Source organism: Cryptomeria japonica, chromosome 4, assembly GCF_030272615.1.
Source record: "Cryptomeria japonica chromosome 4, Sugi_1.0, whole genome shotgun sequence".
Classification (NCBI taxonomy): domain Eukaryota; kingdom Viridiplantae; phylum Streptophyta; class Pinopsida; order Cupressales; family Cupressaceae; genus Cryptomeria; species Cryptomeria japonica.
Window position 1 is genome coordinate 532,286,005 of NC_081408.1, and position 16,885 is coordinate 532,302,889.

Below are 16,885 nucleotides of genomic sequence, written 5' to 3' on the forward strand. Positions count from 1 at the left end.
CATGGCATAACGAATGATTGGTGGCATTACTTGACATATCCGGTGCTTTTAGGAGTTGTTCCTAGTTGGTGTTGACAATCGATATTTATCCATCTTGTATAATTCTTAGTCGATCCGTATTCATGGGAGATTATATGATATTCTTCTCTAATGTATATGTGTAGCGTATGTGAGGAGTCAGAGTATCTCTATTCTAATTGATTGGCAGCTTCTTGTCATCAATGTTCTATCATCTAGGTTGTCGACCTTTAATTAAATCTTATTATTCCTTCATTGTATATAGGAATACGTTGTCTTTCATTCCAAATGCAAGTCATATTATTTTGATTATTGAACCCCTAAGAGTGAAATACGACAACTGAGCAGAAAGCTATCTCATGAGTCTCCTTAGAGTGTCTGATACGGTCTTTAATTGTGATTGCTGACTATACGATTAACGTTTCTGAATGATATAGTCGAGAGTTGTATTTAACCCATTTATATTATATTTTATTATTATTTTTATTATTATTTTTCTTCTTTTGTATTTTAATTGTATTATTATTTATTATTGAATATATACATTATGTTGATAATATATAATATTTAAATCATGTTCATAAATAATATTTAGTTAATGAATTTTAAATTAATCATTCATTGGTAATTATTTTATTAATTAATAATAATAATTTCTTCATTTAGGGTGTCTCTTTCTCTCCGTATATATATAACGATCCAGGAGGGGACATGACAACGGATCTATGATGTTGGAGTATGTTCCAATTGATTATAAACCCTCCCATGATTTTTTTTAGGCAAAAAATCTAAAAGCCCGCCGATTTTTTTTAGGGAAAAAAAATTTAAAACCCCACCAAAAAAAATTTCAAGGAAAAAAATTGTTAAAAACCATCACAGAAATGCAGAGAATGCCCAAACACGGAAGGACGAAGTGAACAGAACCCACGAATAGGCGGTCGTGGGCATAAAACACACGAACATGCAGAAAACAAGAATTGGGTCGCGAAGTAACCAAAAGCCGAAGAACATATGGTTGTCACGAGAAAGATTGCAAAAAATTTCATCACAAGCTGAAACTAGGACCGACACAAAAGAAAACACAAGCATAAACAGAGGTTTCCGCTCAAGCAAACTTCCCGTCACGATTGCAGAGACGTCGACCAAACAACAAGTCGCGAAATGCATAAGACGCGCACGAAGAACCTTCGTTCGCAGTAGACAAAAGATGGAGGTCGTTGTGAAAACCACAGGCGCTCAAAAACAGAACATGGGAATAAAAAAAACAAGGGCCGTTGCGGGGTGCTTGTAGCAGAAAATCCGGCGCAAAAAAACGCGAGTTGCACGAGCTAAAAGAAGCCCTCTGACGTGATCAGAAAACCCTTGCGTGCTACAGAAAACACGTCTGAAGCTGCAGTCGGGTATGAAAAAAAATCACGAAGGTTGCAAAAACTTGCAAACACAGACCCGCCGACCAAATCACAAGACCTAACAAGAGCCCACAAAATTCTAGAAGAAAGCACAAGCTTCTAAAAAACAAAACCACAAACCCTAGCTCGCGATTTCCAGAAACCCTCCCAAAATCCTGAGCCCTCCCGTGAGGGAGAAAAACTCAGAGCGGCTATAATACCATGTTCAAATAATGGGATGATCTATTAAACAAGAAGTGAAAGCTTCAATATAAATTACAAAGACGTACGTTAAACAGGAGACGAAAATAGAAACTACCTAGGATGACCATTAACTAAACAAATGGAAAGATAGTATTCTAATAGTTACAAATCCAAAGGTTTTCATCCTTGAATCTCTTCGTCTAAACACGAGTGCTCAAGACAATTCTAGTTAGGGTTTGATGTATGTTCAAAAGTTCCTTTCATTCTCAATCTTTCAACCCAAAATACCATCCATAGAGAGACTGAAACTAGCGTGGAGATTGTCGAGAATACCCTATGACTCATACCACAAGTCAATGATCAGGGTTTAAAAAGGAGGCATGCTGGTGAGCAGAATTCCAACTCTCCAACAAAGGTTTGTTATGGAACAAGGTATGGCAGAGAAGTATGATAGGGTGGCAAGTCTGATGGTTCAACAAGAGAAGGAAATGTAATTGAGGGATGGTTGTGAGGTATGCTTGAATGGGCAAGTCTGAAACCTTGATAAAAGTATAGAAAAAAGTAGACTCGAGGAAAGTCATGTTGAGAAGGGAAACTCCACAACAACATTGACTTACACAAACTTAGAAAACTGGCCATGCCTTCACGCTTATAAACTTTGGCAACCTTAGTCAAATGCATGAGGAATGAAGGGAAAGAATTTGTACCCAAGTTTGGATCACAAGAGGTGCAAGAGATGAAAAATTGGGCACTTTGGACTACAACATCAATTATGGAGAAAAGGGACATGACATGCTCAGTTGATAGTCTTTGGTTTACTTAATATCTTCATGCTTAGACAAAAAAAAAAAATAATGATCTATTTGTGCATTATTTCAAATATTAGTTGTATCAAGTAACCAATTTTCATGTAATAGATCTACTCTTCTTTCAGCATATTTTGTGTTGCTGCTGAGAATTGTGACCAATAAAATGGTAGGCTTGAAGTCTTCAAATGGAAAGGAAAACAAAAGAGGTCAAGACAGACAATTGTCCATGCAAAGCAAATCTATCACCAGTCTAGCTAATGGTGAAAAGTACCTGCCGATGTTTAGACATGGCTACAATCACCTAACATTCACTTTGCATGCATATGATATGTTTACCAACAAATAAAAGGATAAGACAGCAGTTCTTTCATAGACCATTTGGCCAATATCAATGCCAAAATTTTAACAGATTTTACAAAATACACAACAAAACATGAGCAGATGCATGACAAGCAATGCACCCGAAACTAGCAGCAAACTCATCACAAGCTGAAGCCAGTTTTCTGTAGACCATACACCATCACACAAGCTGTTGACCCAAATGCACTCTCATTTTAGCATTTGGATGTTTATGAAATTGTGAATGTTAACAATCTCAAGCATTGTGAAACATTAAACTTCTGCATTCTATTATAGGTAAAAGAAATTTTATAGCAGCTTACCTTTCGAGATAAGAGACTTCCAGTTATATCCAAAACAATAGGATGGGGTTGAATTTTTATGGCACTGACCATATTGTTTAGAAGCCACATAAAAAAATTTAAGTTTATTGATAGCCACAAAACCTCTTCCCTGTAATACAGGGCTGACATAGCAAAGTTTAATCTTGACATATCTACATTGCATGGATAAATATGCAATTAAATTAACAACCTAGCTAAAATTATGCCTATCCAGGTTCATCATACACAAACAGCTGCATTTTCCACCCTGCACGGAGCAACATAATGAAATAGGTGCATGCCCCCACCATGATAGCAGGTAGCTCATAATAGTGACAATGTGAAATTACACAATATCCAATAAATGATAATACATCATTGGGCACAATGGATCAAATATAGAAGGTTCATAAGGGTTCTACAATGTTGTCATGTCCCCTCTTTAGCTCTATCTAGCAGAGACATATGAGTTAGCCTATTATGGAGTCTTGTAGGTTGGCAACGGTGGATAGAGACTCAGTCAATGTTTGGATTTGGTGTTTCTAGTAGTAGTAGACCAGTTTGGAGCAGTTCCTTGATTTTAGGAGGCAGTTCCTACATTTTAGGAGGCAGTTCCTACTTTTTAGGAGGTTGTGACAGCGTCCAAGGTTGGGGTTCCATGAGACCATTCCTTGGTTTCAGTTTCAGGAGATTTGGGTGTGTTTCCTAGTTTCTAGGAGCATCCCTAGATTTTAGGGATGAGATTGCCAGTTGATCCATGATTTCCGACATCGGTCACAAACAGGTGACAGGTTCCGTTTCAGACTTTTGGAGTCATTTGAGCCTTTTGCAGCTATTTGGGTTATATTTTTAACATATTTAAATATTTCCTAAGTTAGCATTTAATTAATTAAATAAGGCTATGTTTATAGCCATTTTGGAGTAATAAGGGGTTTTTGGCTTCATCTGGATGCATATGCCCATGTGTTATAGCTTGTTGGAAAGGTCTTGAACTTTTTTAAATGTTTCCCATTTGTCAGGGACCCTTTTGATGAACGGAATTCCTTTATATTAAAAAAGTGGCGTTTTCTCTATACTTGGCGACTAAAAATGAGAAATAAGACTTTATAAGCCTAAGCGCTTTTTTCATACACTTTTAGGGTTCGAGCTAGAGGGAAGGAGTTATAAGGAGATGGTAACCTAATTATCAAGTATCTTTTACACATTTCATCTTTGATTTGGAGAATTTGCTCTGGAGAGCGATTCAGCATCTGGGACGAAAACCCCAAGGTCTTGCTTGTCTAGGACGTAGCCCCCAACACAGTGGTTATTTGGTTCTTCCATTCAGTTTTCAGTGCCTTAGAGTTGGTATGACATCTTTTCTGGAGGGTTCAGTGAACAGAGTTAGGGTTCAGCATGGAGATTGGGGTTTCCAGCTTGGCATCACCTAACAGCCATACGGCTGTACTTTGCAGCCATTTCTCTTCCCACGTGGAGCTATGTAAGAGCTTTGGATGTTTGCCGCAGCTTCCTTCTTGATTTCAGTATTCACTCTTCATTCAGGTTGGACTCATTGCTTATTGTAATCTTCCTGGAATTGTTTGGAATCACTATCTGGACAATTATTTGATTTAAATAAATCAAAAATCTGCTTGGTACGATTCTGATTTGGCTGTGTATGAACATTTATTTCCAGTACACTTTTCATGTACATGTTCTTCAATTATTACTCGCTGAAAAACTATCAAAAACACAAAAATAAACAAACCTTCTGCAACTTCTGTCTATTCTCTAAAACCATCAAAGGAAACACAGGAAAATATAGTTTATTAATTTAAAAACTACAGCAGATCAGCAAGGGGATCCACCAGGGATCTTTCAAATGTACAAGAAGCAAAAGTAGACAAGCTTCACCAGTTATGGAAACTAAGAGTCTAAATGGATGATGTTGAACATAAGCCAGTTATGTATAGATGTAAGGCAAAAGATTTAAGATGAAATGACAATAAGTGCTGCAACATTCTTAAAAATTGTGATAATTATGGACATGAAAAACAAATTTATCTATAGGTATTATTATTATTATTATTATAATATGCTAAGGTACTAGGGATAGAGACAGGTTCAGATTACTATGTAACAAGGAGTTACTAATTTAGAGCCAAGAAATGATGCTCTCTGATCTCAAAAAATATTTCAAAAAATTTCCTCAGATGCAGCCTGATATATGGCACTTTGCAGTATGTCTTCCATGCAAGTAAGAACCTACTAAAAGCTGGTACACAAGTAAATTCAACTTCAATTGGTTATAATATATTTATTTGATTACATCTGACTTGCTTAAGCTTATATTACAAGATTTCCTGTAGAAAGCTGTGCGTTAAATTACAGAAGAATCTGCTTCTCTTCACAATTTGTTGGAAATCCATTTTTGTTTACCATTTTCTAGGAAGGAACAGTACAGTAGCAATGTGTAACATCCCCTTTCTAGCAGTCATGAGGCGATTTGTCATTAGCCCATCTTCTTGCCATGGTCCCGAGGGCTAACCAGGGGTTTACAGGGATCAGTGAGGGATTTGGCCTAGGCAATTTCAGTTTCAGGCCAATTGGAGGTGTTTTGACAAGTTTTTCAGATGCTTACTATTTATAGTAAGTCAGTTATGGCTCAGTGACTAGTAATTTTTGAAGCAATTTTGGTTGTCAGTATTTTGGTGCATTTAATTCTTCGACTGGATTGCAAATTTAATGGGCCATTTATTTATTGGGCAATAAAACAAAAGTTCCTAAAGTTAAATTTAAATATTTAAATTTAGTGATTTATTCAATGCTGGGACTAATGTTTAATGAGAAAATTAAAAGTCCCCTTTCTTTTTGGAGACATAAGGGATAATATTTTATTATATCATTCATTTATCCCACATTTGTGGTGTCTTGGGAAGTGTGCCCAGCTGAAGTTATAAATAAGAGCATTAAATGCAGATTTGATCATCTGGGAAATTGTGTTTTTTCTTGGAGTGTGGATTTCTGGAGAAATCTGGAAAAATACTTGGCCTATTGGGGACGTACACCCTCATTGGCAACATTTCCCACGTTTGTGGAAGACCAAATCTGGGAAATCAAAAACAAATTGGAATTGTGGAAAAATGGCATTGATATTTCAGTGTGTATTGCAAATGCTCAGAGGGAAAGAATGCAGATTTTAGTGATTCAGAGATTACAGTTTCCAGCGCCCAAGTTGTTTGCAGACTGTAGGGACTTTAATGAAGGGTCGATTCACTTTGGTTAGCCTGCAGCACAATACTACCAGCCCATTCTAACCTGCCGCTAATCAACATTCAGTCCGTTGTTAATAGACCAATCTGCGCAATTCCTAGTGACACAGGCTCTGCAAATAGTTGCAGTCATCAAGGGTGCCATCTGAGACGTAGAAGCATGCCGCCCAGCTAGACGTCCAGCATCATACAGAACGTGGAGCAAGTAATAGTTGCCCAGCAAGTGCAAGGGGAGACATCCAGCATTATACAGGGTCATGGAGCTCTGTGATGGGACGGAGTCCATATTTCCAGCCAAAGTGAAATCAGCAGACATCTGCAGTGAAAAAAACCAGGTTCTTTCATCACCATTTGAGTTTGGTTTATGGATATCTGTTAGTGACTGCATTGTGTATCGAAACTGTAATATAAGCAATGTATGGTCTGTTTATCTGAAGGTATCTAATATATCAGTCTGAGTTATATTGCTGGAAGATGAATCTGTATAAGTTAGTTGCTGTTGTTTAATGTTGAAATGAAATATGAATGCTTGCAATCTGTTTAGACACCAAAACGCACCGGGTGACAGTTAACTATAAGCCATTGCATTAAAGGCAAAAAAAATCAGAATACTGAATGAATGCAAAGCAACTGTTTGACAAAATTCCTCATCGACTGTTTCTCTTCATAACAAAGGGACAGCCTATTACACAATGGCCATAAATTACTCAGAATATCATCTCTGGGTGCAAATATGTATGGCTTAATTGAAAAGTAAATATAAACTACGAAACAATAATAACAAATTATGAGCACTAAAACAATAACCAGATTTCTCTGTTCCATACCACTATAGACCATTTTGGAACAAGACGCATTATCTGATCAACATCTGCACGTGGACCTGATTCAGAAAAAGAACAGCTCAAATAATCAAATACCTACTTAACACATGCTTAAAAGAAACCACTCATATGTCACCTGAAAGCTTTCCAACTAGTGGTCAGCTTTTCCCAGTCATAGTGAATAACATGCATCTACCTTAACACAACTTAGATAAAATGATTTTGAAAAGGGCAACACCAATCATTGTTCTAGCTAGAATCTGCATGTGTACTCAACTAATCGATAATTTTCCCATATGCGTTCATTCTGCAGCTGCTCATGTGTGCCACTAGAATCTAATCCATGATTAAAGTCTACGCATTATTTGTTTGGTATGTGTAGTCCTCAAAATGCCATTTGTGTGGGAATTAGAAAATAAAAATACTTTGGACTTAAAAAACACACCATTATCTGAAGTTGAGCATCCAGGATACAACTGTTCACCAACTTGTCCAGGGTGCTTTGGAAGAGATATGCTCTGTATAGTGTTTCTGAGATGAAAATAATTAATGTTAATACTTTCCGTGTATCCATGTTAACCATTCCTATATTCTAGATGGAATAATTGATAACATTATTCCTCTATTCCTAGCACCATTAGTTATAGACCATGTTAACCGTGGCTACATTACTGCCTTAATACACATGAATCATATGCTTGTGATTAATTATAGTATCATTATAGGGTTCAAGAAAAATTTGTGGTCCTCTGGATACAAACCTAACAGAGTCAAGAAGCATGCCTATCACATTGCATGGGTCAGTTTGGCCCTTTAGCACTGCAACAAGAGCATCACTAGCAGCTGATCTCACCCTTGCATCTGAAGAGTAGACTAATCGCACAAGTGCAGGTAGAACAAATGAAGGATCTTCACAAAAAAGAGGAAGATATCAGTTTGGCCTCATGAAGCAGTATGCAACAAGTACTACAAGTAAATCATTAAAGCTATAAAGAAAAATATTTTCAGAAGATCTTTGGTTGAAGCATTAAGAAAGCTTATTACTTGACAATTGATTTATTTCTTAAACTTTTATAAATTAAATCTGATATTCTTCGTTACTTTTTACAAAGATAGAAGACATCTGATGTCAAAAGAGAAACTTGACTAGCGTCAAGTACAGACCAAGTTGGGAGAAAAGCTTTGAAGCCTGTACACGATTTGTGAGCTCTTCATCACAAAGCCTGTCCAGCAAATGCTTAGCAATGTTCTGGCTGTTAATAAATTAATTAAATATTAGTAAGTCTTCATTGATGAGGAGAAATGCCGGTGATTTTCATATAATGAAATGCAATAAACTCATTAGAGATGGAAACAATAGTTGCATAAGGTATTGATCACCTGAGGGAAGAAGCAAGTGTGTGCCCTGACTGTGAACATATCGCCATCAATTCAGAAATAACATCAAGAGCATTCCTCCTATGAGTAGGATTGTCAGAGTCCAGACGTGCAAAGAGCTCCTTGAGTCCTTGAGCATCAGGATTGCTGAAGGGCCAAAACAGTGGAAGGAATAAAACTCTCAATCAACTCAAGTTTCTATCCTATAAAATACGAAAGAAAAAAAAAATTGCACCATGTGAAATGGGCAAAACACAAGTTAATAGAAATACATTGAAAAATATTCAGCAATAAGTAGCACCACAGCCCTTGCAGTAGAGTCTCGTTCATCCAGAAGCTCTATAAGCAGAGGAGTTATTGTTTCCATTCTTTCAAAACTGGATTCACTATTACTTGGCAGAGCAATGGATGACCTAAATATAATTGACCTCAAAATGTCCACAGCTAGATCTGTTGAATCTCCATCAGCATGTCGAAGCTGGATTAAAAGACAGCACAATGTGAGTTTAGCATGGTTCTCAAATAGAGGAACATCGATTCTCAGAAAAAGAGCAATTGGTTCTTCTCATTCCAGAAAAATGATGCAAATGCTATTTGAACCTCAAACAAGAGATGAGTTTATTTACACAAATTCCTTCACCAAGGAGGAAACGTATTGCGCATATGAATACTTCAAAAAGTGAATGAATGAGATTAACTTCAACAACAGTTCATTGTTTGGGTATTATGAAATTTCCAAATTATCACAACATGATTCAAATTGCACCGTCAAACACCAACGGCTGAATCAAATACTAAAACAAAACTTCCCACCATGAACATAAATGAAAGCATATAGATATTGTCTTTCATGGGTGAAAAATAAGTGAATGGTTCAGGTGTATGTAAGGTGTACCAAAGAATGGGATAAAGCATCCATTATCTACGCCAAATTGTGATAAAGGAAAAATAAAGAATGCATCTAATGATACGCTAACTATATATAGACCAAAAATTTGAAGCATGCAATAGAAATAAGAAAGTATATTGTAGAAACTTAGAAAGCATGCCACCACTCCAATTACACAGAATTAACACGGTGTCGTAATATTATAACTGTAATTCAATTGCCCAGATTTAAAACAGAACACGATAAACTCAGCAAAAAATCGTAAGTTAAATAACAATGTACAGGTTGTAAGAACAGAGAAAATATCTTATTTTGTGTCAAATATACTGTGTACAGATAAAATAGAGCTTATGCATTATTAAAATGCTAATCATAAAACATTACAAAGAACTTCTATTCAATTTATTTAACTTTCACCTGTGAGGGTCTTTGTAAAATACATACAGCTGGCCCTAAAACAGTAGATTCTTTTGTCTTGAAGCATGACCTACTATTTTAAGGTCAGCCCAGTGCTTTTTAATTCTATCCTGAACACTCATTATGGCATAACTGTAAATTAAAAGGCAAATACTCATTGTGGTCTAAAATTTATGCATTTCTGTGACGAGCATAACCAATAGTGATCCAAATCCTAATTAGGAATAACTGATACAAGCTGTTTTAGCAGATAACCGCCTACATTTGTCTTTTTGCAGGTTTTATCTATTCTTTCTAAAGCTATGGGTTCTTATTATGGTTTAAATTAAAAAGTAAAACCTAATTGTCGTTTAAAACTTAACTTCTCAAACAAATCAATTCAAACAAAAACTTTTAAGGAAATCTAAAATTGTAATGTCCCATTTTCGACCCATGTTTTCAGAGAAGAAATAATTTAATCAAATAAGTTGTCTAATTAATGCAAGCAACTTGTATTTAATTAATTATGTTTAAAGTTGAATATTTTATTTTAAACCAGTGACTTTACATAGGACCAAAAATAAAATAGAATATTATAAAGTCAACTTTTATGGAGCAAAAAGAATTACTATTTTCAAACTGATTTTAAAATTTTCTAAAAAGCTCCATATGAGATTATAAAAAGAGGTTTCATTTGGTCATTCCTGGCATTTGATATTTTCTCGAAATCCCCGTGTGGAGGTTGAGCAGGTTTGTTCAACAACCACCCTCAGATGAAAATCTTATGCGGAAGACTGGTTGCGGGAATGAAAGATCTTCCCTAGCTAATATGGCGCAATGCATTCAGAGTCATGATTTGTGCAGAAACAAAGAATTTGTTGTCAGCTACATGATTCAAATATCCAGGTGCAAATTCATTTAGATTTGCAAGAAAACAGTAAATTAGTCATTTCAATGTATGAAGGCTGTAAGATCAAAAAACATAAGTGTAACATGTGCAGAGATTGAGAGAATTAAATTAATAAATAAACATTCATAGCTGGATCTTACCCATCCGTACATCTCCAGCACTACCATTTAAAATTAACTGGTATGGACCTCCAAAAGACACTTTGAAGCATTTCTTTATTATAGCACAGCATTTTTTATGACTGTTTTACACTTTCTAAAGGAAGTAGAAGCCTAAACAAAAGCTGCCATACTACCATCGTGTTGACGTGTCTGAAATCGCATTGCTGCAAACTCCATACGGCCAACGCAAAATCGAATAACCAGCTGAGTATCCTATCCTCTCTTGAGATAAGGAAGTCCCTAATGCTGTTTTTGGTTTGATCAAAGGGGATGACCTCAAGGTTTTGATTGTCAGGTCTTGACTGCGGGATTACTCAATGGTTTGATGTGTTTTTGCTGGAAACACAAGGGGACTTATGATTTGCAACAAACTGGTATGTTGTGATTCTCGAATTACGCAATAAAGAGCAAAGGAAAGGGTTAGGAGATTTAAAACTAACAACACGGGTATGCGGGTAGACGGATTCAACATAACCAATTCCTGCTTGGCCAGAATCGCTCACAACCTTGCAGGAACAGTGCAATCTTCGAAGGGACTTGGAAGATTTTCAGACTGGAGACGCACGGCTAAGCACCCAATTCTGGCGCAGCTCAGACGGACACCTGCAATTGAACTAAGCACAATTAAAGGCTCAAGTTAACCATACAAAAGGATACACAATCAGTATATCCTCAATGGTATGAGCCTAAATCTATCAAGTACCTGCACACCCAAAAGGGAAAGATCTATCTAAAATGCTGAGAGAAACCATGCAAACAAGATGAAAACAAGACAATAAACACCAAATCAATGTTTATATATTGATTTCAGCTACCTATTACAACAATTTCTGTAGCATCTCTATGATACTGCTTAAATTCTAACCTATTCTAACTCTAAAATCTAACTCTCTCACCAGAGTCTAACTATTTAACAATCTCTAACTATCTAACCATCTAACCCTTTACAAAAGAAAGGCCTCTGCCTTTTATAGATATTACAATTTTGAATCGAAGGCTAGGATGGACTGCATCCAAGGGTCCTGATCTGCCTTCCAGAAGCTGGCAACCTTAACCCATGCCGAATTAATTCTCAGTTATCCAACCAGCAACTATCTCAACTACCTGCCACTATTTGGCTTTAATTCAGGTCTATCCAATCTTCTTGGTGGTTGGGAATAGTTATCCACAAAAATATCTTGTGCAGGACCCATAGGCAGTTTACAATAAAGCAGTTTCAGTTTTAAAACTGAATTTCTGGACTTAAATCCAACTGTGTGCTTTTTCTCGAGAAGGCATAAACTTTGCAGCATTGAGAGTGTTCTTTGGTCTTTGGTCCCGATGGTGGACTTCATCTTTGTTCAGCGGCACGATTCCCAATGTTTGGTTGCTCTCGCGCTCCTACAGCACGTTCCCACATCTTTTTCTTTTTCAGTCTTCAGCGCCTGGCCTTGATTGCGATCCTTCTTAGATTTGCGTTTCAGGTCTTTCTCCCGGTTCTCCAATGATGTCCTGCGATCAATCAACCAATTTCATTTTAATAAATCAATTTGAAAAATTAAATAATTTAATTTAACAAACATTAAATTTAATTACGACGTCTGGCTTGAGAAGCTCTTTGTGAGATGTATCTTGAAAATGCTTCTCCTTTCTCTTCGAATGTGAAATCTAATCCTTGGTCTTGATAGTGTTTGGGCGATTTACTTCTACGTGATTTTACCTTTGGAGTCTTGGGCATTTTGGATGGGTTCATGGCATTTTGAAAACTTCTTATAGCGCGATTCTGGAGGTTTGAAGAGCCTCTACAAATTTTAAAATCCTAACACTCATGCCTTTTCTAGTGAATTTCGAAGAATGGGGGAGGGGGATTTGCAGACTTTAAACTTCACGTCTCCATCTTCTAAATTACGAACTCCGCGTTTTTTCACTTTTTGTTGCCTAATGCACTTACTGCGCTACGATTTTTGGAGAAATGGGAGACTTTGCCAATCTCGAATCCCTTGTATTTGCCTTATACGTGTTGCGACTTTGGGCTCTATGGCGAATTTCGGATTGTTTGGAGTTTTCGCCAAAATAAAGTATTTCAGACCTCCGACGCTTTTTGCGGATTTTTAAGTAAACTTCGGACCATTCATCGTTTTCGCCAATTTGGAGTTTTCGCGATTTTTGCCCATTTTGGAGTTTTCGGACCTTTAACGCCTTTTGGCGAATTTCGGAGTTTTAAGCGTTTTTAGCAAACTGGAGGCATTTTCGGACCTAGACCACCTTTTTGCAAATTTATACAACTTTGAATTTCGGCCCCAAGGTCCGAAATTGGACACTTTAAGTGAAATTCGGACCTCTGGGGGCTTTTTGCAACTTTTCCACATTTTTAAATTTCGGCCCCAAGGTCCGAAATTGGAGGACTTAAGTGAAATTCGGACCTCTGGGGGCTTTTTGCAACTTTTCAAGAATTTTCGAACCTAAAGCACCTTTTGGGAAATTTTGAATTTGGCCCCAGGGTCTGAAATTGGACGCTTCAAGTGACATTCGAACCTCTGGGGGCTTTTTGCAACTTTTCCACATTTTTAAATTTCGGCCCCAGGGTCTGAAATTGGAGGACTTAAGTGAAATTCGGACCTCTAGGGGCTTTTTGCAACTTTTTGCAATTTCCGGACCTTTTGGCACTTTTTGCAACTTTTTGCAATTTCGGACCTTTAGCCAGTTTTTGCAACTTTTAGCATTTTCGGACCTTATGGGCATTTTTGCAACTTTTTCCTCAAGAAGTGCGAGCTTGGGCACTTGGGCGAGTTTGTCAAGATCTCGTCGAAGGATCATTTTATGGAATATAACATTTAAGTATAAGTGACATTTCTTATACTTTAAGTTATATTCCATATATACTTTCAGGATGTTTGAGAGTGATTTCGGACCTCTAGGAGTTATATTGCAAATTCTAGTTTTTGGAGGATTCCTCAGTTTAGCAAACTTAGTCAAATTTCAGGATCACGACATTCCAGACTTAGCCAAATTTCAGGGCACTTGAAGATCAAGATGACATTCCAGACTCCATCACTCACCAACTTGACCTAACTCAGACCTTCAAGGATGATATTCACTCACCAAGCAAGACACAATGAGCAACAAGAGCAAAACCAGGCCCTAAGGAAGACTCTCAAAGAAACCCTAATTCTGGGGCCCTATTGACTCACCCTGGCTCAAACAAAGCCTGCCATCCCAGCAACTCCCCTGACAGCACTCCTCATGCAAAGGCTAACAGACAAAACCTTAAAAAAAAACTAGAAAAACAAACACTAGAAAGCAAAAAGCAGGGGTCCCACTTGTGGGGCGATGTGTGAATACGTCACAACAGCCCTTAGAGGCCGAATTTGGATTAAGCGACACTTGAACCTTCAAATCCCCTTCCTCTTCCGCAAAGACAGAAAGGCACAAACCGGGGGGTCCCTGTCCAAGACGGGGATGGGTGTGTGATTCGCACAACACATCCCCAAGGCAATAAGGGTCGAATACTAGAAAAAGGTTTTATGAAGCCTTACAACTTTCAATGCAGCCCTCATTGGATTATTTTAAGCTAGCCAATGCCTATCAAAGGGAATCGCAGCACTAAGAAAAGGATGCCGTACACTCATATAGGAGTCATAACACTTTCCAAAAGCTTCCGTACACTTTATTAAAGGTTTCATACATCTTCAAGGAAGGATTAAAGATTGGGGTAGATGCTGATTTGGATTGCAAGTTGCTCAAGCAAGTCAGCCATTTGAAATATAAAAAAATTGATAATGATATTTTTAATCAATGATACTATTCTTGTTGTAATTTATGAGCATATTGTCATGTATCAACAATACATGGTATTACACAAAGTTAATTTGTTGAATATTTTATGCTATAATTTTGTGTTGAATTCTATCCATCTTTGGAATAAGAAATCAAATACTATGATGATTATTTTAATGTCCGTCAAAACAAGTTTAAATAAAAACTCAGATCAACTAAATGCAAACCAAGGTTACCAGGAGACGGGGGTACTTGGAGACTCTGGACACTGGTGGGATGGCTAACTTTCAATAATAAGAGACGGGGGGGGGGGGGTACTTGGAGACACCAATTTTTTTTAATATAATTTAATAATTTCCAAAAATATTATGACAGAACTTTGAAATAAAGGATAGTGGTAAACTTTAACATTAACATTAAAATTGAACAAAAAATGAAATTAAAATTGCTTACATTGTTGGTACCATAGCCTGTCTAAATGGTTTAGTGAAAGGTAATATAGGTGTTGAGCACACTCAATATTGTCGACTAAATAGTAAAGGCAATTTCTCTTTAGACCATTACAATGATAAGAAATCAATCATACAAATGTTTATGTCCCTCCCAAAAAATCTACATTGTCAGAAGATCCGATCACTATAACTTTACATGGATTTTTGTCTTCCTGTGACAGAGTTTTGTTATTAGTTATTTCCCTACGACTCTGCTTTGTTGCATGCTTCTTTTATTTATTTGCTTTCCTTTTTTTCCATTTGCTGCATTTTGCTCAAGTTTTATGGCAAGAAATGTCAGAATCTGGTCGGGAGACTTTGGAGACGGCAAGGGATGGCAGGCAAAAGCACCCTATGCATCAAGAAGTTTCCGGAGATGTCTCTGGTATCGGAAACACGTCTCCGTCTCCAAGATGTGTCTCCAAGGGTAGGAGACGAGTTTCCTAGTAACTAAGATGCAAACTATTTGACAAAATGCCTAGGTATAAAAGTTTGTCAAAATCGCAAAAATTTAGAAATATTCCAATACAAGATTTTATAGTGATATCAAAGCCTAGTATCCTACGAGGTAGTGGGAATTTGAGGCACGTTTTTGTCAACGGAAATTTCTTATGCAGCCAGACGTTTCATGGAGTTATTATTTTAAAAGAAGGGCAAATGATCTACCAGAGCAGCCGAAGATTGAAGAGGAAGTTCCCGTTGAAGATTTATTTATTGAGAGAGCTCCAAGGAACATGGGTGATGGGAGAGACCAGAATGAGAGCAGTACAATGCAAATTCTAAATGATGTTGATAGAGGACAATAGCAAATAGTCCAGTTGATGACACAGATGATGCAAAATATGAATACCAATCACAAAAATAGAAGCAACAACAACAATGAAGGGACAATCAAGAAGCCAACACCAACATGCTTGCTAACAATAATTCCAAGACAGCTAGTAGCACAACAACTAGACCTCTAATGCCTCAATCTCTACAAAATGCAACTGCAGAAGGAGCAAATCAGCAAGATGCAGAAGAAGGTTTTATAGATTGGATACATGATTATGAGGCATTAGATGATGAGTTTCATTCTCTTATATCTCTAGGATTTGTGTTAGTTTAAGATGAGGAACGGACCCAAGAGGGATAGAGGTTATAACAGTCAGAATTTAAAGAAGTTGGGTAACATTTTCTATTCCCACTTTTGATGGCTCCAACAAATGCACAGCTAGATCATGAGTACAAAAGTTGGGCAGTCATTTCTCATTAAATCCTATGTTTGAGAATGAAGCTATCCAATATCCCACTTTGCACTTGGATGGTAATGCACACAAATGTTGGTAACCTAGGATGTTGCCACAGGGTCATAACTTCATTAACTCCTATGTGCAATTCAGTCAAATACTTATAGATAGATTTGACAAAGAGGATCCAAAGATACACTTCTGAGAGTTAGCCTATTTGAAGCAATTGAATACAGTGGATGCTTATGTGTCAAAAATTCAAAGGCTTTTAATTACGATACCTAATATTTCTATGAGAAGTTTGATAGTCCTTTTTATGGAAGGATTGGCAAAAATGACTGCATAGTTGGGTTAAGGAAGTTGACCCACCTACTCTACATGATGCAATAATAAAAGCACATAACATATAGTTTTCCACCACCAAGGGTGAAGTTGGTTCAAAGGATCCACATGCCAAAAAGCAAAAGAAGCCCTTTCGAAAGAAAAGTTTCATATGGAAGGAACCATGGGCCCCGAGGCA

General features: G+C 37.0%; 1 protein-coding gene across 3 annotated transcripts in view; it reads right to left on the reverse strand.

The window, feature by feature from the left end:
* LOC131069053 (uncharacterized) overlaps positions 1-16,885 on the reverse strand; it is a 225,338-nt gene that overhangs the window by 102,349 nt on the left and 106,104 nt on the right. For all 3 annotated transcript variants that reach the window (XM_058004370.2, XM_058004369.2, XM_058004371.2), the window contains 6 exons: positions 8,806-9,011; positions 8,537-8,680; positions 8,321-8,409; positions 7,918-8,065; positions 7,602-7,687; positions 7,160-7,215 (listed from right to left, as the gene is read on the reverse strand). In XM_058004370.2, coding sequence (XP_057860353.1) covers positions 7,160-7,215; positions 7,602-7,687; positions 7,918-8,065; positions 8,321-8,409; positions 8,537-8,680; positions 8,806-9,011 — 729 coding nt within the window. The remainder of the gene's footprint in view (positions 1-7,159; positions 7,216-7,601; positions 7,688-7,917; positions 8,066-8,320; positions 8,410-8,536; positions 8,681-8,805; positions 9,012-16,885) is intronic.